Source organism: Apteryx mantelli, chromosome 4 (genome assembly GCF_036417845.1).
Source record: "Apteryx mantelli isolate bAptMan1 chromosome 4, bAptMan1.hap1, whole genome shotgun sequence".
NCBI lineage: Eukaryota > Metazoa > Chordata > Aves > Apterygiformes > Apterygidae > Apteryx > Apteryx mantelli.
This window is the reverse complement of record NC_089981.1, coordinates 47119432-47139934: the sequence shown is the minus strand read 5'-3', so window position 1 is coordinate 47139934 and position 20503 is coordinate 47119432. Positions and strand designations below refer to the sequence as shown.

Here is a 20503-nt window from a genome sequence, read left to right as displayed (position 1 = left end):
GCGCCGGCCTCTGACGTCATCGAGGGCGGCTGCTAAAAGTGAGCGGCCGGCAGCCTACCACTCCTAGTATGCACTGCGTGGGGCAGCTTTAGCTTCCCCCTTCCCCGTAACGTCATGGCGGTAGGTTGCGCGCGGTCGGTGCTTCCCGGTGAATGGGTAGGGGCTATGCTGGCCCTGCCCCGCGGGGCGGGGCCCTCGTTCGGCTCTGCGCGGCCGCGGCTGTGGTTGACTCAGCCCGTCCGCTGTTCCGTGCCGCAGGTGCCCCGCGAGGAGCCCGGCTGGCCGCGCCGGGGGACCTCGTCCGAGCCGCCGCCTGTCTCCGCCCCGGGCTGCCGCATGGCCCTCAGCAGCGAGCACTTCGGTGCCATCCTGGGCAGAAACGTCAAAATCACCTTAAAATGCGGCGTCTTCCAAGGGGTGCTGCAGCACGTGAACCCCGACCGGAGTCTCCTCCTGCGGACAGGTCGGGGCCGGGCCCGCAGGCAGCCCCGCAGCGCCGTCCGCGCGCCCCGAGCGGGTGGCGGGGGCGCCCTGCGGCCGTTGGGGGCGTTGCGGCCGTTGGGCCGTTAGCCGGCCCCCTGCTTCTTGTGGGGTTTGCTGAGGCCGAGAGTTGCTTGTCCCTTTTCAGAGTGTCATGCGTTAAAGTCTCAGCTCCCGCTTATTTAGAAGCACTGCGACCTCCCCTCACTCCCTCCCCCCGCGCCTTGCGAGGCAGCTTTATGGGGGAAGGGCACTGGTGTATTGGCGTCTTGCTCAGCCATTAAAAAAATGTCTTAACTAGAATCTGCGCCACTCCAGTTACTGTGTGGCTGAACTCTCACAGTCTTAAAAATAACCATGCTAAAGCCATGCAGGAACCATTTAGAGCCGGCATGTGCAGTCTCCCATGCAGAGTGTGCCCACTGCTAGCTGAACACGGCATGGTATCAGTATGTGCTTTCTGAGAGCCAAGCACAGTCATTGGGTTAAATAAAGCATCTGCTGAAAATGAAGGTAAAACTAGGTGCATCTGATTAAGCTCTCAGCTGTTTAGATCATGTGGGTGTAACAGATCAGAACTTTGTTCTACTAGGTGTATACAGCCACTTTATGGAAGTGCTCTTCTGCAGCACAAAAAAACTGTCATCATTGAAATAACCTGATTTGTTCCTTTTTTTTCAGGTGACATTAGTAGAGCTAATCAGTCTTAAGGTCTTGCTTTGTTTTGCAAAGGATAAGTTCTTACCCCTAACAGTGAAACATGATGGATTGTTTTTCTTTTTCATTTCAGTGAAGAACTTGGAAACTGGTAGAAGTGCCCCTGGAGCAAAGATGTTTTTTGGCCATGAAATAGTCAATGGTGAAGCCTTTCTTACTGCATATTAAGGCATGGGGATCATGGCTGATCTTAGTAGCACTTTTCAATCTAATTGTGGACACTCTGCTGAATTCTTCAGTTGCACAGCTTTCCCCCAAAATCAATAGGAATCAGAACATTGTATAAGTCACAGAACTTCTCTATGTCCCAGTTATCTTCTATAAAATAATAGTAATTCCCTGCTTTGTGATGGTCTTGTGACTGTACTGTGTTAAAGCTTGTTAGCTGATGAATAAAGTCCAGTAAGGCCAGTTGAAATAAGCATGCATCCTGTGTAGTACTTAAAGGCAGGTTACATTTGATGTAGATGTTCTTATATGTGGAAGACTCTCAGTAAAGGACTCTGCTAGGAGGTTAAATCCCTGAAAACAGATTCTGGTTAACTTTTTTTTGCATTCACTTGCACAGATAAAAAGAATCTCTGTTAAGCGTTCTGTTTTTATCTGAGCCTCTTTGTGATTCACTAGTGCTAAAAATATAGAATTAATTAAGAAAAATGTTTCTAGTATATGATGGTCCTGTGCATTTCTACTGCAGATACGAGCTTTGCTTTGGGGACAAAGAGCAAAGTGGTATGGTGGGAAACAGCTAGCAGGCAGCTATCAGATTTAACAAGTGCTTAACTCTGTCAATTCTGCCTTTTCCCATGTAGCTGTTTTGTTGTATCTGTAATAGTCTGTAAAGTAATAAGTTGGAGTTTGATATTGACTTTGTGTTTTTGAAAGGATGCTAAACCAAGAATTAGTTTTGTTTAAACACTACAGTTCAGAAATATGTCTAATCTAGGCTAGTGATATAAGTTAACTTACATAGAATTGTACATCAGAGAGAATTCTTTTTACTTAAGCTATGTTTTGAGTCCTTTTTCTTTCCTGCATGTCTGTGCTGATTAGTATCAGTTTTTACTCTTTGTTTTGGGGGGAAATAGCAAGTGTCCAGAAGTTGCTTGTCAGTGCTAAACTGTTTTTGTATTACAGTGGAATTGCTGGATGAACCAGGTTCAGGGAAGGGAACAGCAACACTCTCGGAGTATGTTGAAATTTTTTATTTGTTTATTTCCTTCATGGTAGGAGAAAGGGTGAGAATGTGCTTGCTAGGCCAGCCAGCACTTGCATTTCATATCTTATCAATGTTCTGACTCAACTATGCCAAGATTGTGTTTCTGTGCTCTAAAGAAGGTGATGAATGGAAGGCCTCCACTGTTCAAAAGATTCTTTCAAGCTATTACTTACTATTCCTCATCCTTTCCCCTGCTCCCATTAATTTTCTAGGTAGAATAATTTGCTTAGTTTGTGTGGGTTTTTTTTTTGTTGTCAGCTTGTGGTTTCAAGGGGGGTTTCCCATGAGCATTTCTTTGTGGCTGAACAGTTCCTGGACAATTGCACAGGGAGTTTAGGTTTATGCAAAAGCTTTCAAATGTATAGAAATGTGACTTTGGGAAGCTGGTAAAAGTATGTTTCTCTGCTTTGAACTCCTGCAGACCCCTGCTGTTAGATGGCTTTGCTTTGAGTCTTTTCACAAGACCTCATTTCATTAGTTTATTTTTTCTGTTAAGAGAAGCAGGAATGAAGTGGTGTCTACTGAACATTCTTTAAAATACAGTTAGACAGCACATATAATTGTTAAAAGCAGCAGTCTTCTCCCTGGCTGCTGTCTTGACTCCTTACTCCATGAATATATACACTTCAATATGCTCATTTTGGTAGCAGATTTATTTCTGTATTAATCTATTAAATAGAAAATTTTAGATACAAGATTCTTCAACTATATCTAAGGGCTGGTTGGGAAGTTATTTATGTTTTGCTATATTGGCATAGGGACATACATGATTAGATCTGTATAATAATAGGATGTTTTTATGTCAGCATAAAGGAATTTATACTAATGGGGCATCCTTCCCTGTAAAGTATGCATGAGTCACTGTCCTATTGTAAAAATGAAGCATCTTATATGTGGCATGTTTCAGTAAGGTGAATGTTTGTTACTAACTCAATTTTATCTTTTTTAGTTGTGATATGCTGCTGTTTCTGTACTTATTAAATAGCTTCCATTTGATAATAGAAAAGTTTCAATGGATATGACTGTTTTATGCATTTATGAACTTGTTGTAAAATCAGCCACCTAATCATAAGATTTAAATAGTTGATTTAATATTTTTGATTCAGCATGAAGATTTAAAAATATTTAAATTGTGTGGTGCCCGGGCTCGAATCAGATACTTCATTCTTTAAGTTGTTTGTACTTTGTGCTCTTTCTTCTCTTGAAAACTTTACTGCTGACCTCTGCAGCAAACATCTTTTCAGGTTCTGCTCTCACCTTCTGCCTTTTTCAGAAATAAATCTGAAGTTTTATCTGAAATAAATGCCCAATTAGCAAAATAAACTTTTATTGTTGGGTAGCTTCAAGATCTCCCTTAAACATGTACATTGGACCAGGAAGTTGCTTCATATGCAGCAGTTCATTGTCTGGCAGCAGGTAGACAGTGCTGGGTGAAAAATATATCTTTATTGGAATATTCATGCTGGCAAAATGATGTGTAATGTGTGGCTTTCTGTACTATGTATGGTCTTCTCCTTGCCTCTGCAGGTGCACTTCAGCTGTTGAAGGGAACACAGAAGCAGACACAGATGGATGGGCCGATTGTGGCTCAAGGAGTTCTCCTTGCATTTCCCTAGAGAGCCAGCTGAGAGCCTGGAATAGCTTAAAAAAACATCTTTCAGGTAATGTGGCTGTTAGTCAAGCAATGTATTTTGTCTTTGTCAGACAACACCTTTCCGAGAGGCAGTCATCCCTTCATCCTTCTGGGGCTTGCCTGTATCCGGGCAGGCGTTGTTCTGAAAGAACAATGGTCACAGGTTGGCCCAGAGCTCACTGGGCTGCAGACACACTGCTCTTTGCCTGCAAATATGTCCACAATGTCAGAAGAAAACTCACCTGCTCTCCAGAATGTTTATCCTGTAGCCCTCATCAACTATAAAAGTGACTGAGCAGTGTAACTTATCTTTTGAAGAAGTCAGAGTACTTCAGTCAGTGTTCTTCTGTGGTGATTTAGTCTTGTATTTGTTGCTCGCATGTATGTAGTGTGACAGATAACCCGAAGTTCATTTAGACTATGGCTCTTTGGTCTTGTGTTAGCTGTTACGCTTTGAAGGTGCTTGCACTGATTTGGTTCTCTGGCTCCTGCTGTATGTACTTATGTAGTTTCAGATCCAAAGTCTGGTTGGATCCCTTGGTGTTTACACAGAGCCATGACAAGAATGCAAGACCTGTGTAGGCTAAAGGGAAGATTAGCAGCATTTACCTGGAAAGTAGGGGAGAAAATGGGCAAAGGTTGATGTGATCTGGGAGAGCCTTATAAAATTATTCTTATGATTTTTTGATTTGATACTATTTTAGAGTTTAAAAGGCTGTTGCTCTTTGTGTTTTTATGGAGTATATGATTAACATTGGCATCTTACCTGAAAGAAAAGGAAGGAAAAGGAAAATCTTTAACAGCTATTCCTTCTCTAGCTGTTAATTAGATGTTGTTAAACAGGTGTTCAAAAAATATTATTAAAATAGCCTGCCTTAAATTCCCTTTCCCTTTTTGATCACTTAGCTGTCAGGTTTTTGTAGTGTCATTGTCTGTTAGTTCTGCCTTCATTATCTTTTTCTTGGGCAAGCTAGGGAATCGTGTCTTTTTTTTTTTTAAATCAGATTTTTTTTTTTTGCCATAACCTTACTGTTTCCTTTATGTATCATAAAGACTAAAAAAAAGCACTGTAACTCACTCTTAAGTGGTCAGTTTCTCTGAAAAATCAGAATTTTGGCTCATGCTCAATGCTTGCTGTGCATGCTTAAAGCAGGCAGTTCAGTTCTTCCCTTTCTACTTCCTGAACACACAGATTACTGAATAGCTAAACCAGAAAAGTAGAGTGATGAACTGTATAATATGTAGTTTATGCAGAGTTTATCTATGCAGAGGAGGTTTCTAATAGTGTGGGGATTTTTTTCTTTACTCTAGGGAAGGAGGAAGAAGAGAATGTGGAGTACACAGTGGTTGATTGTTTCCAGCAGAAATTTGGCTCAGCAGTAAGTATAAACTAAAGTTCTATGCAGCATGTTGACTTCTAACCCTCTTCAGTCTGTCACTAGATCCATTCGGTGCAAGATTGTGAACTCTGCTTGTCTTGGAAAATGAAAACACTTTTGCAGACCGCAATGAAACTTGTATTTTATATATGTGTGTGTGTGTATGTGTGTATATATATATACACACGCTTTTTTTTTTGTCAAGTAGAAATGGTATCCCTGGTGGTGTCAAAACATATTCAAAGTGGCCATCCATGCAGGGGAAGAGAATGCAGTGCACAAGTCTGCCGTGGTTGTTAGTCTGCACCAGCGTGTGTTGGTTGCTCTTTTGGAAATTTGTGTCAACTATAAACTGGGGTGAAGGGTTTATATTACTAGTTAATGAATAATTTATTCATTGAAGAAAGCAGGAACATCAGGGTTTGTTGATGTTTAGAAAGGGAGTTGATTGCACTGTTTTTGTAGGTGTTTTGAACTCCAGAAATGCCCAGACCTTAGCTTTTCTCTTAAATCATGTACAGTAACATCAGCAGACTTGGTAGGGGAAGGCTTTGTTTCAGAACTCAGAACCAATGGTAGATTTATTAAACCTAATAGCATTATTAGGTCCTGAATTAAACCAGCAATCCTGTGCATCCTCTGTGCCACTTTGACTTGCTGTAGCATCTATTGGGTTTGGACTCCTATAATGGTAAATCTAGTGCAATATAGGGGGAAAAAGAATCTCCTCCCAAAGGAGGAGGTTTCCTTGCTTTCGGAAGAATCTAACTATATTGCTCGAAAAAGAAGCTTTTTTTTTAATTTCTAATTATGCCTTCTGCTCTTGTGTTGCGTGTGCTCTATGATTTGCTATATCTTAATTGTCCGAAAACAATTGATCTTTCTGCTGAATCTACCATCAATGTTTCTAGTTGTGGAGTGTCCAGCTGTCATATCTGTAGCTGTCTTGTCTGTTTCTGTCAGATCGCTATATATCTGTGAGATTCATTGTGTTGCTGATCCATATTTACCTTTCTTAAATATGGATCATGACCAGAAAAAAGTTTACTCTTAGTCTTCATCCCCCCCACCTATCAATCTCTGGCAGTATTTTTGTCTCTATTGTTTGGTTAGGTGCTGCACCTAAAACAGCAGTGTGTTGTCAGTGTAGCAGCAGAAGGGGTTAATTTGTGTCGTCATGGAAAACTTTCTTGGCTTCAGGTAAGAGGCAAATATTTCCCAAGATGTGCCACTAAACAGAGGCATAATTGGAAAATATTTGGGGATTAGCCTGAGTTTAAGATTTGCTGGCATAACTTTTTTGGTAAGAGATGTGATTTTCTTAATGTCAAATCAGGTATTTCATAAATGGCCTATTATAGAAAGAATGATACCAGTATAGGGTGTCTAAGTAAACTCATTCATCCATTTTTAGTTCATTTAACTTATGCAATATATTTATATATATAACAATATAACTTACTTTGCTTTGCCTTCTTTATATACTTTTATACCGTTAGAGGTCTTTTGCTAGTACAGCTGGTATCTATTAAAAACTGCAAGACCTGATCATGGTATTAGTTTAATTAAAGGAGTAAAATCCATCTAAAGATGCAATATCTTGTCTAGCTGTGAAATTATCAATATCTGAAAAGGAAGAGAGAGAATGAAGAAAAGCTTCATGTATTGGTTCAAAGTGGTCTTGATTTATTTTTAAATAGGTTGAAAAGCAAGTGTGTTAATCTCGAGCAAAAACTCATGTGAATGTTCATAGTTCAAACTTGAAACTCCTTATACAGAAGCAAGTGTCTGTAGAATGTTTGCTTTGGTATGGCTAAATTCTTTATTAATAACAGCTTTAGTTAATCTATTATGCATTAGAACATAGGCAAAGCCTAAATTTTATATCCTGTCCTGCATGCTAGGATAGAAAACAATGTTCTGTAGTTCTTCTGTAGTAGGTTTTGACAATGATAGGAATGTCAGTGACAAGAGAATTTTCTTGAATGGGGTTCTTTGTAAAAATGTCCCTATAATAGAGGTAAGAATTTATTTTAACGATTGTGGATAGGATTTGCTCTTTATATGTCTCAAAATGTCTTATTTAACTGTATACTGTAGATACGAGCTGTGATTCTTTTTAATTATTGTGACCTTCTCTGAGCATCTTTCTGAAAAAAGCAAGATTTGTTTATGGGTTATTAAGAAAACTAAAGTGCACTCCTCAATATAAGTCTATACATGGAAGATTAGGCTTGTGAGAAACGGTGCACTCTCCCAATTTCAAATCCTTTGTTTTTCTCTCCCTCACTCATCTCTGCAACTGAATTTGTTTTAGATAGCGACAAAGAGACGAATTTTCCTATTTGATATTTTCCTTCTGGGACCTCAGGCTTTCAAAAATGGATTACAAATGGTGCTAGAAGATAGAAGCATCTTGAAGGTAAGGATAGAGGGTGTGTGAGCAAAGGATGCCTATGTGTGCAATGATCCAGCTGCACCAAAAAAGTTTCAGTCGGGCAAAGGCTTGTCTGACAGCTCTTTCCTGCTTCAGGTCATGCACGACTGCCGTTGGATCTCAGACTGTCTGTCTCACCAGTACGGAGTCCTTCTCTCCAATGTCTTTGATACACAGGTACTCTCCAGATATTGTGGTTGGGTGGAAAAAAATTTCAACAAGAGAAACTTCAGCCTTGTCCAGGGCATCTTCTCAGGAAAGATTTACCAGTGCTAGAATGTGATGGTTACTGAGCATTCTAAATGTAGCACTTCTATTTTAGCTAAAAAGAATTGTTAGGCAAAGCTGATAGCATTAATTAGAGCTTGTCTTGTGTAGACTAGAAAACATTAAATATGATGGTTACTCTTAGAAGGAGTTCTTTTATCTTAGTCAAGAGAAACGGCCATGAGAAATAGTTGGGTGTCTTCAAGTCCCCATGTTAAAGATCATTAATAATCTAATATTAACAGGAAGTTTAGTATTTTTTAAAATGTGATAACAGGTGTTGGTCAAACTTGGCACAACCTGAAGCTATTGTGACTTACAGAAAGCACAAGCCTACCTGGCTCCTGTGTTCCTTGTAACCCTTTCTGGCCCTCTAACAAGTGTAGAAGCAGTAGGCTACAGGTATTCAGCACTGGTGAGTATCTGCTAATGCATGCAATGGTGGAAGTGGAAGTGAAAGAACAGAACAGGTAACCATGATAATTTTCTCTTCTGCTGGTGTTGGCCTTGGTAGCTGTGCTACTCAAGATGCATGATTAGTAGGAGCATTAGAGCCTTTCAGAGAGAAGAAAATAACATGATGACTATGACCTTTGAGAGTGGGCATGGATACTTTATGCTTAGTCACACATGACTTGTTCTTGCCTATTCTCTGACTTTTCATAGTATAGACATGACTGTCTGTAGTCATAGCATGACTGACTCTTCAAAGTCCTAGTCTGGGTTATGTGGTAAGCTTTCTACAGCAAAGGTTTCTCTTTGTCCTTCCCTGATCTTAGTTTGGCCTTCTGCCCATAAGTTATAATATTGTTATTCCATAACAGGTCAAATAGCAATCAATGTTAAGTCTTTACTGCTTGCAGGAGAGTTGAGAGAAAATTCCTACCAGTGTTGCCAACTGTATTGACTAGCCTGAGGGAAGAGCTCCAGATTGTGTAACTGATACAGTGGAAATAACTACCAGAACTGTCCACACTAGAGCCTGAGGTGCACACAATTGCACTAGTTGCTCTGTTGTCTTGTTATGAGCCGGCATATACTCTTCTCTTTCATTGATAGGCCTCTAGGCTTAGATTCAATTACTCTGATTCATGATTCACCTGAATCTTCCTGAATAATTGGCCTGAATCCTACTGCTAATATACCTTAATTTGTGGAACAGTCTGGTTTTGGGTGCCCTACAGTATACCTGATATTGCAGAATTAACCTGTCTCTCTTCTGCTCTGTACTGCTCTAGAGTCAATAACTGGGAGACACCACTGAGCAAACTTGTAGATCCTCTTTGTGAAACACTCCTGTTGCAATTTGTTAGCACTTCTTAGAGACAGCTTCTCAGACTTGTTAAAATTGGAGTAGGCCATGTGCACTTATACGAGGATTTGTACAAGTGAGACTTGGTGAGTTTAAAAAGAGCAATGAAATGAAGAACTCTGGTTTAGACAGGATCTTTTGAGAAAAGTGTTATTTATCCCTGTTTTGGGGCAGTTGCTGCAACTGTCTGTTGCTTGCAGTAAGTAACCTAATATACTTACTGCAACATGCAGCGTACGGCAGTGAGAGGCTTTTGATGTTCATTGACTGTCTTGACTTCTGTACCTTTGATGCTTTTATACTACTTGAGTATCAACTGTTAATGGAAGTCTGATATTGCATTTCACATTTGGCTGCCTTGGTGTGTGTGTGTGTGTGTTCCCATTGCAATTCTGGGCTGTAGGAGCATAAGCAGCTCCACAACGAGTAAGCAACCAAACATTGTCAGTGCTTATATCCATCATGAAATTAAAGCATTTTCATGCTGTGGAATCCCTGCCTATTGTAAAATGCTGTTGGTTGTGTGTTTGTTTACTACCACACAAAATAATAGAATTTTTCCTAGAGATGTGTGTTGAAAGAATAAAAGAAAACTTGTCTGAAACTTAGCTTGAGGCTGTCCATAAGACAGCGATCCAGGCTAGGTTTTATCACAAAATGCACAAGTGAAGAAGTCTCTGTTGCTGTCTGGTTCTGCAGATCAATACACATCCACTCCTCTTGAGCCTGTAGCAGTCTTTCTGCTCTTGAGTCCAAGCTATTAGCATGCAATGACTTTTAGTCTAAGACTTTCAGAATGAAAACCAAAACATCATGTTTTCATTGTTGGTAAGTTTATTTATAACTTTGTTCATTCAAATTACTTTTTTATGAATATTAATTGCAGGTATTCTTTCATTTTGTTTGAATATTTGTCTTTTCTCTGTTTGGAAAACATTGAATTCTTTTATTAGAAAGTATGTGTGACCTTCTAGGTCCTTCCTGGGTAGGGACAAGAGTTGGGGCCTGCCCCTGCTCTTCCTGCAAGTGTAGGAGCGATGAAACCAGGACAGAGTTGGAGGGAAACTCCCTAAAGTTTGTGACTTTGCTTTTTATGGGGGTGGAGGCAACAGCTGCTGCTGGAAGGCTTCTCTTACCAACACACCACTTCTTCCAGCTCTAAAGGGGCTGGATAAATACAACTCGAGGATCAGCTATTCAGACTGGAATACACTATCTGTGTTGTCTCAGACACAGATAAGAAGCAAATGCCATGCAGTCACTGCTGGAGGTGGTTGTCTGCATCTCTGCTGGCTCTGTATGCTGTCATAGGACAAGTCTGGCGGGCAAAATCAATTCCTAGGCAAAAGGTTTTACACAACTTACATATTCTTTACATCATGTTCTCCTTACTCTTTCGTCACTATTTCATGTAACAAATGACAAAAACATAAGTATTCTGGGGAAGTATCATTACATATTTACCCTCTTCTGATACTGTTCCTAACTGCCTGCTGTCTGGATACAAGAGTACTGGGCTAGATGGAGCCTTAGGCTGATACAATATGGTCATTCTTATAACTTAATTTACACCTCTGTGTATATTAGCAATATATTTTACTTTTAACTTCCCCACTATCAAATCTCCACATTCTCTTCCTTGGCTTAGTGGACAGCAGTCATGGCATACCAATCCCTTCCATCACAGGTTGCTGATGTTCTGCAGTTCTCAATGACAACAGGTGGCTTTCTTCCACACCGCATCTGTACCTTACAGGAGTGTTTGATGCAGCACTTGAAGATATCTTCCAGATCAGTTGCCCTCATGAAGTGCAGGCAGCAGATGGCTTGGGTGAGTGATTCAATGAGACACCTTCTGAAGATTCAACTGACTTGTGCTTTGCCCCCTTCAGATGTGTTTTTACAGACACACAGGTATGTAAAAGAGCTTGATGCTGTTCAGTGGTCAGACTGTTGTAGATAAGGACATCTTGTTATATTAACATGGGAGACAGATGGAAGCTTTAGCTGGCATCAGTTCTTATGCTAGTATTTCCTAATAGTTCATTGGAAATTGAGGTATTAAGAACCACAAAGCTCTTACAACAGAGGACATGTCTAACTAGGGTAAAAAGTGTTCTGGATATCTCCAATATATTTGACTGATTCTGAAACCTAGTGCTAACAAAACAAGTTGGTTAAAACCAACCCTGAGTCAAGTAGGGAAAGGGGAAACTTCGGATTGTGGGGGTTTTTTGTTTTTTTTGTTGTGTGTGGTTTTTGTGTTTGTTCTTTGTGCAGATCAGCAGTATTTGGCATGTCATTAGTCTCTACTGTCCTTGTTCTTGTTAATCTTTCATATGAAGAGAAGCAAGGGAAAACCTAATGGGCCAAAGGCTCCCAAGATCTGGGGAATGTAAGCTTGCATATAAAAAAATCATATTAAACATGATAAAGTAAATAGTATATAAATATGCTAAGCATGGCATCTTTTTGTGGCATTTTTAATCACCTGTCCTCTTTTTTATGGTGAGGAGGACTTCCAAAGAAGCTGGTAAATGTGGGATCTAGATACAGTGAGACCCCACCATATAGGCAGGATTTCTTTACCTAGTGAGAAAACATTCCTTCCTATCGGAGTGTTTTTTTTAGTTCCTTCATACTAGTCTTTCCTGTAACTTCCAGAATAAATTTGAATATTTTGTACTGTCTATTCATTGACTTTAAAATCTTTCTTGATAGCCTGGGTTAAATGTTATTTGATAGTGCTATAATTTCTTGGGGGCAGTTGTTCTTATCTGATAGTTACCTCAGTGAAGTCCATAATGTGGATGCAGCTTCACTTTATGTAAGTTTCTGAATCCTAGTAGTGTGTCCCAAACTTTCAATTTAGAGAATCCTGTATAGCAAATCTAAGACAAATGACAACACACTTGCCTTCCATAGTTAACTTTCTCAAACTATCCTATTGGTTTGCCAACTAAAAATTGAAAATAACTGTTATGTATATAGCAAGCATGCCAGTATAAGCCACTTCATATTGACAGTTTTGCCCACAGTATCATGGTCATGCTGCTTAACTGGGACTTATTTACATGTTCTGCTGGTTGCAGTTGTGCTGGCTGAAGATGTTACTATCCTCAGCTGCTTCCACTGCTTCTGTGATGGGAGATTTTTTTCCTCCTAGATCTTTCAGTTCACGTCTTCTAAAGAATCCAACCAAGATTCAGACAAAATGAGATGGATGAGAGAGAATCTAACATTAAATACAGGAATAATTAAAAAAAAAAAAAAAACACAGAAGCAATCTACCCTCTAAGCTTTCCTTTCCTAACATCCACAGACTTGTACACAGATGGCCTTAGAAGCTGCAAACTTCAGTAGCACTGAAAATAGAGACCAGCATCTGTAAATACTGTGAGAATAGAGGAAAAGTGTGATCAAAAGTTTTTTGTTGTTGTTGTTTTTAATCATTCTGGTTACTTAAATAACTTTTCATTTGCATTGGGATACACAGGAGAATCCTGATATATGGTTCTTGAGACCCTTTCCACCTTCTCTGCTTAAAACACTTGCTCTGAAGGCCATGTACCTTCTGCCACTCCGCTCATCTCTAATGGATAAGTTGATGTCTGACCTAACAGCCCTGGTGGACAATTACGTAAATGCTTTTCGGGACAGGTCAGGAGATCGCCTTGGGAGCACAAAGGTAGGCATGTCTCTGCTGGTTTCTCCGAGTAGTGATATGATCTAATGCTCTGATGGATGAACTCTGGAGAACCTAGCTATAGTAGCTTCCTCCTTTGCAACTGTCCACCCTACTTTATGCCACATACTCCTGATGCCTGTGCACAGCAGCAGAGGCAATCATGTCTATCTACATAGCTGCAGTTCAGATTGGTCTATTTGCACAAACCTACCCCGGGTTAATATTGTGGATGATGAGCTGCAGCTTTTGAGGCATAGGCACATGTGCCTTCTGTTGACTCTGACTTGAGACTAAGAACTTCTGGGCTCAGCAGGGGCTGTGTGAGAGGGTATGGAGAGGGGCAGGCAGCTGTGAAATGTTAGTATCTGAAGCTGCTGGAGTTGCTTTGTTTTGGTATGAGCCCCTAGTCTCCAAATGTTGTATAACTTTGTCTTACCATGTCATCTTTAGTGATGTTTTGCATATATTGGCTGTTTGAGAAATACATTGTCTTTTGCTGGCCAATTTTTGTTTGGGGGGGGGGGTAAAAGCATCTCTAGAGTTATCTTGTCTTCCTAATTTGTTCTCTCCTGAGTTGTCATTAAAAAAAAAAAAAAATCCTTGCTTACATAGAACCAATAGTCCTATCTCACAAATGCATATCCAGATGTCTTGGAGTAGCTGTTGTATGGTGAATACTGCTATACTTCCCTGTTCCCTTTTTAAAAGGGGGATGGGATTTTTGGTAAAGGAACTTGACTTCCTGCCCTGATGGAAAGAACAGTTCCATGCCAACCAGAACAGGCAGTGGTATTGGTGTGGTCTTTCTGTCTCTTGTTCAGTGAAGAAACTTAGCAAGGGCTTGTAATAACTTTAAAGTATTGCTGGTACTAAAGTTGAGTGGAAGGTGGATGATCAGACATCCTCATTCACTGTAAGACTGAACAAATTTTGCTTGGATCATGTCACTGCTTCATGTTTATGCAATTGTAAATATCCTGAAATATATTAGAAAAGTGAACACAAGTCTATCTTCAAGAAAAACTATTTCCTTGCCCCAGTTTAACAAAGTACTCAAGCACAGACTGAATCCTTTGGGAATTACAGGCAGTAAATCACAGCATTGAGAATTTAAGAGGAGATTAATTTAGATAGCCACAAGAGGTCATTGTTGCTTCACAGATGGAAGAGATGGTATCTGAAAACCTTTTCATTTAATAGGAGAGCTGCCAAGAAGGAAGACTAGCAATTCAGATGTCAGGCTCATTTTTTCCACAAACTATGAATAACAATGTAAAATGTATGCAAAAGTAGGAGGACACAATGGAAAAGGACAGTCTGTTAAAGAAGTAGAAAGAGTATAAAATAATTCTCTGCTTTGCATTAAACTGTTTGTTTGTAGAAGACTTTTTTAAGTAATCTCAGGCTAATAGTTGCTGAAGCCAATCCTTGTGCAAATCCATTTACTCTGTAAGATTAGCCAAGGAATTAATCTGACCCTGAGCATTGTCAAACTGACTGACTTCCACTACTCCAGGTAAGGAGAAGCCTCTTTAGGGCCCTTCTCTGTTCGGTTTTTGTTTTTGGATTGTGCTCTCTGATCAGAGCAGCAGGTTTCAACCCTTTGCCAAAGGGAAGTTTAGTTATGTAGACATGTCTTGTGCTGTGCTGCTGGCCTGCAGAGGTGTTTGAGCTCATGATACCAGATTAGAACAACGAGCAGAATGAGACCTCCCAGGCCTGCCCTGGTTCTGCCTCCTGTGACCCCTGCTGATCTTACTGAGTGACATCATGTCACACAGCAATGTGCTCTTTTCCTTTTCCCCTTCTCCCAAACTTATGACACTCCTACAGAAACCATTCTTGCAAGATAAGTATACAGATGCAGTTTCAATCATGCGACTTCATTAAAATGAAGTACAGAGGCTAGGTGGAATACACATCCATACACCTCATCTCCAACTATCACGTGTTGAACCTCAGCTGCTGGGTCAGGGGTTACAACATTGATCTTCGGCTTGGAATAGCACAGTAGCATCCCCCTGTTCTTTCCTGGGTCACTGTCCCATCCAAAGTTCATCATGTCAACAGCTGTTGTGTGTAGCAATTGTATCAGGATATACTTGGTGGAAAAAAGATGCTTTGGCTGGCCTGCTGTGGTGAAACAGTGTCATCTTTTCCAGTCTGAGGTTGCCTGTGAATTGCATAATGTTAGGTAATGACTGCTAATGACCAGTAATGTAGAATAATGACTACTGGGGCAGCTACCTACTCCCTTTTCCTGTCTAACTGTGGGTTTCTGCCTCCAGGAGAAGATCTGGCCAGTCCCACTGTTATTCCTATTTTCAGAAATAGCAGCAAGGAAAAGTGAATGTGCATAATTGTGGAAGAGCCAGGTGTGCTCAGTTGCCCTTATAGACCTCATGGGCACCTGCATCCAGTAAGAGTTGCAGGAAGACAGGTGTGAATGAAGTTGATGAATGTAATTGTCACCACCATTCCTTGGGCTCTGTATGCCCAGTCTCTACAGTTTGTTTTCCACATGCATCTCTTGTTCCCCAGCCAGAAGCTGCTGTATGCTCCAGCAGCCTTCTGTAAGTGGCAGAATGCAAGTAGCACTTTCTGGCTCAACGCAGAGCTCTTGCTGGGGTTCATTGCAGTGGCCTTAGGTTGTATTCTGGAGCACTTGATTTCAGACTTCTACCTAGTTTTAGGTACCTATGTCTAGTTCTGTCTCCCTTCTTGAAAAGGCATAAGTAGTGAATGGGGGGGGGGGCAGTATTTTGTTTTAGCTTATTTCACCAAAGGACCTGCATTGCTCTTATCAAAAACGCTCAGTTTCCTTCTGCATCTTTCTGAAACTAATAATCTTCCTCATGACTGGGGAAGGGAACTCAGCAGAGCCTCAGGGTGGGAAGTCTGTGCTGTCTCCTGCATTTTCAGCATGACACTCTGCCAGGAATAGTTGCTGCTCTTGTGGATGCAGACATGAAGTAAAACAGGCTTTTGTGCCTCTGCATCTCTGTCAGTAGAAAAGAGCTAGCAAAGGAGCTGTATATACTAAACTTCCAATTCTTCTTGTAGATTCATGTTGTGTATGGCTTGTGGTTAGGTGCTTGAAAATGCAGCTGCGTTCTAATGTGTACGACTTAGATTCAAAGATGCAAAAATGGCCTGGGAATCTCTCAGTGTAAAGGAGCAAATAATCTCCTAGAAATGCAGTGTTTTCTTGTTAAAGTGGTAACAGTTCACAAGCAGACCCCTGGTACCATAGGGGAGCTGCTCATAGGCATTACCCTGTGCAGCAGAGCGGACCTACCAACACGCTTCAGGTAGGGTTGCAATGGACAAGCTGCAGTGCAGTCTAGGATACCAGTAACACGTTCATGGCATGTGATGGCATAAATTCCATTTTCTGGCTAAATATGCTTGCATGCCTGAGACAGATTATTCTAATTGACAAGTGATTTGGCACAGCACATAATGCCTATTAATTGATATGAATGAACATAAATGAAACTTAGCTTTAAATGCTTTAGGGCACGGCTTACCTCTCACTGTAGGATATACTATGACAATTAGGAAGCTAAATGTAAATTCTCCTGGTTAAACAGAAGCGAAGGTGAGACATTTTCAAGTAAGTTCTTCCTTGTGTGTGGTTCCCCCTCCCCACCCTGGTAATCCTCTGAACTATTTAGCCTTCCTCTGGATCTGTGCAAACTTCCAGACGTAGGTTTTGTGAGGCATGGCTTGCTTTTGAGACCCATGATAACTTTTTCAGGGCATCATGTCTGTATTTTCACTAATTCTGTTCTTAGTGTTTCTACCACTATACCCATACACACGTCTGACTTACCAGCTTGTAGCTTCCTGTATCTTCCCCGAGCCTTCTTTAAATGCTTAACATCTTCCAATCCTTGCCTATCAAGGCAGGCTCTAAGCAAGAAGCTGCACAGTTATTCACCTCTTCTGTTCCTTTGGGGAATTTGAGGCGGAATCCACCTTGTTTGTGTTTGAAGTATCAGTATAAGTATTTATGGGATAATCTGAGACATATTCTGCATATGTAATGTTTTTGGTATGTGAATCTCCAGATTTTTTCATGGTGAATGCAGAATAGAATTTTGTGCCCCTTTTATATTCTGATCATCAGTTGGCCCTGCAGGCTGGCTGACATCTTCTATTTCCATTGTGTTTGAAGAAAATGTTTTTTATTTTCTCATATTTTGTTAAATATTGATAAAATTCTGATATATTTTGTTAGATGTTAATAAAATTCTTCTGGCCTGCCTTTTGTTCTGCAACTTCATCCTTACTATTTACTGTATATGAATGTGGCTTTACTTTTCTGAATGATACTTAATAGTCTCCCTTCCCCTACTCTGTAGGCCTGCAAGTTTCCTTTTGTCCTCTCTGGTATCCTTTGCTATTAAGTAGTGATTACTCTGTGCTGCGAAGGTATTGTCTTGAAGCTGTCTCCATGCTACCTGCTTAGGGTTTAATTTGCCTGACTGACTCTTGCTACTTTTTGCAAGCTTCCTCATTTATAAGTAATTCCCCTTTCTACCATTGAATGCAACTGTGGATTTTTTTATTGTTCCTACAAAGGTGATGAACAAAGCAGTCCTTTTTACAAAGTAGATTCTTGAATGTAAAGTTTTGAACAGTGTCCCATGCACTGCTCAGGAGCATTTCTCCTTTCATGAACTTCCTAAGCAGCTGTTCCATTGATTTAGGCAGTTAACTGTGGTGGCTTTTTCCACATGAGGGTTTTTTTTACCCATAGCATAGAAATAACATGGCTTAAAAGAAAAATCAGGAAAGCTTTGTCTTTGCAGTGGCTCCTACAAGGAAATATGAACTGGTCATGGCTCTTGTGGGGATTACAACAAATTCATAGTGCAAAAGGTCTCTCCGGAGAAAGCTAAACCCTATATGCAAAGTATTAGGTAACTCTTATAGATCTTCATTATAAAGTAGCAAACAATAAATGCAAGTTTGATTATTTTTCACTTTGGATTGCCTTTAAGATAAAGGGGGGGGAGGGGCAGCTCTTTCCTCCTCAAGACAGTGTTTGTATAAACAGGTAGTTGCTATATTCCACAGATCGAGCGGAATCACAGGTCGTTATTCTGTTCCACGGGCTAATTAGAGGGAGCTCTTATCTGGTACCAACAAAAGTAGAATATGTGTAAGTATTGTTTGGATTTCTTTTCTTTCTCCTTATTAGCCCACTTGCATGGAACTACCAGAGGAGCTGCATCAGCTGGCAGACTTTCAGAAGCTACGAAGGAAGAAAGCAGTGGAAGACTACAAGATGAATGAGAATGGTCTTTTGATCAGACCAGCCGTGGAATTAAAAGAGAAAAAAGATGGAAACCAGAGATGATAGGGACTACCTTCCCACAAATAGTCATCTCAAATTACATCCTTCTACAATCAGGATCAACTTTGTCAAGAAAAGCATGAAAATCAAAATCAAGAGGTAAATCTGTGGGAGAACCTCAACCAACCTCAAACTGGCTGTAAAAATCTTTCTGATACAGTGACATGGTGAGCTCAGATTGTACATCTTTGGACATCCAAATGAATGAAAAGAGACTGTGGCCCATGCAGAAGCCTCAGACCAAAGCTTCTGTCCTTACAAGGACAGGTAAACCTATTGTTGAAGGGAAATAATTATGGTCTCTCTAATTCTAAGCCAATTTCTGCTGTGTCTGGCTGTTCTTTTCAAGATCTATTTCTGGTTCAGAGGCTACCCTTTTGTTCTCTCTTGCCACCTTGCCAAGGCTTGGAGACCACTAGCTTGCAGCAGAAGCAGTCATTGAAGGTGTCTTGGAGTTGGACTTCCCAATTCCCCAAAAAACATGAGCAAAGATGCTTCAGCATTTAGCTCCATTTCTGCTTCCATCTTCTATCAGGTGCCTGCAACAGTTCTTCCAAGCAAATTAGAGCTATTTTTGCTATTAAAACAGGGACTTTTGTTTTCCTTACTGTTGTTATCAGACCAACATCTTAAGTGCATTGGTTCTTTTGTTGTCACCTGTTGCAGGTATATAAAGCTCTCACCCAGTCCAAATACGCAGATGGGGAGCTTGCAAGAGGCCTGTTCATTGAGATTAGAAAGGGTTTACTTGGAAAAATTAAGTGTCTGGTCAGCCCCTGTGGGCTTGGTTTATACACAGATACATTTCTCTGCAAGACCCTTGGATAGCTATGACATAAGAGAGCAAAAAAAGATCGCACTGTATTGAAGAGCTATGCTTGCAAAAAGAAAGACATACTAATAAAAAGGACCCATCTGCTGAGTCAGAGTTATCTTAGGCCATACTGAAGAAAGTTTTCTGCTCAAAGTTGCACCTCCATCATTGTTTGCCAGGACTGCTGTATCAACCTAATGTAGATAAGGCTGTAACATTAGTGTGGTGTGTACATATACATATCCATTTACCTCCTCTAACTGATAGTACTATACTGCAATGGCAAATTCAGGCAGGCCATGCCTGAGTCTTGGAACCTTTTTAACATGTTACTGCATCTTGACTTAGGAGTACAGGACTGGTGAAGAATCTTGGTCTTTGAAATTCTGAATCTATATACATATGTTTAAATAAGTTTTAAAAACTGGGTGTTTTGCAGTTCAAATGCTTCAGAAAGAGTGGAGAACACCTTATTCATGTGTAAGGAAGGTTCTCAGGGTTATGGTTAAGAGTATCAGTGAGCACTAATGAAGTATGTGAAATAGGGAAGAATAGAACAGGTAATGGTCAGATTACCTGTTAACAGATTGCAGGCTAAGAACAATTTGGACATCAGGCTGCAAGTGTAAACTAATGATAATGAAGCCAGGTTGCAAGTGGAATGTGAGGTCTGTGTATCTGAGTATGTGCCAATACCTGTCTGAGCTGTTATTTGAATGCAGACTGGTGTGCCTAGAAGCTCCTGATGTATCTGTGTATTTTGTCTTTTTAGTATTGCTAGGGGAAGAGTAACTTTTTTCCAGAGTATTAAACCAGCAGTATTTAAGTAGATTTCTTTCTTTGAAACTATAGGTAAAACTTGCTCACTTCTGGGAGTGGCAGAAAAAATTTCCAAGGCTGTTCTTTGTCCATGCACTTTTTTTGAAACCCTCACAGTATTCTGTAATTAAACTGTAGAGTTTTTGTCTCATTTTACTTTAGAAAAATAAAATAGGTTTGAAACAAGTTCGTCTTGCAACTTTTTACTTAGCAGACCAATGAAACACAGACTAGGAGATGCTGGAAGTGGATTGGGCCTTTTCTTAGTGCTAATACTCATGTTCATCTGGAGCAGGATTTCTGTAACCAGTGATGTGTTATCATGAACCAGTGAGGTACAATATAGAAATTTCAGGCCCTTCTGAAGCAGAGC

The 20503-nt window shown here is 40.4% G+C and overlaps 1 protein-coding gene across 9 annotated transcripts; it reads left to right on the top strand.

The window, feature by feature from the left end:
- Positions 1 to 81: 81 nt before the first annotated feature.
- EXD1 (exonuclease 3'-5' domain containing 1) lies at positions 82 to 20316 on the top strand. Of its 9 annotated transcripts, none has more exons than XM_067296438.1 (13): positions 91 to 120; positions 259 to 463; positions 1271 to 1339; positions 2335 to 2386; positions 3944 to 4077; positions 5361 to 5428; positions 6542 to 6628; positions 7746 to 7850; positions 7962 to 8042; positions 8455 to 8547; positions 11132 to 11275; positions 12941 to 13132; positions 18342 to 20316. In XM_067296438.1, exons 1-13 carry the CDS (start codon positions 115 to 117, stop codon positions 18498 to 18500), a joined length of 1395 nt encoding a protein of 464 aa, XP_067152539.1. In that variant the 5' UTR covers positions 91 to 114; the 3' UTR covers positions 18501 to 20316. The 9 variants fall into 9 exon arrangements, with proteins under 9 accessions (XP_067152546.1, XP_067152539.1, XP_067152544.1 ...); XM_067296443.1 differs by lacking the exon at positions 18342 to 20316 and adding an exon at positions 11790 to 11839 and having other exon boundaries at positions 11132 to 11358; positions 12941 to 13019; XM_067296442.1 differs by lacking the exon at positions 18342 to 20316 and adding an exon at positions 11725 to 11839 and having other exon boundaries at positions 11132 to 11358; positions 12941 to 13019.
- Positions 20317 to 20503: the final 187 nt, after the last annotated feature.

Bases quoted from the DNA above. Each gene is read 5' to 3' on its own strand.
- EXD1 (XM_067296438.1), top strand. The intron at 464-1,270 runs GTCGGGGCCGGG...TTTTCATTTCAG, and splicing joins GAGTCTCCTCCTGCGGACAG to TGAAGAACTTGGAAACTGGT. The intron at 4,078-5,360 runs GTAATGTGGCTG...TCTTTACTCTAG, and splicing joins CTTAAAAAAACATCTTTCAG to GGAAGGAGGAAGAAGAGAAT.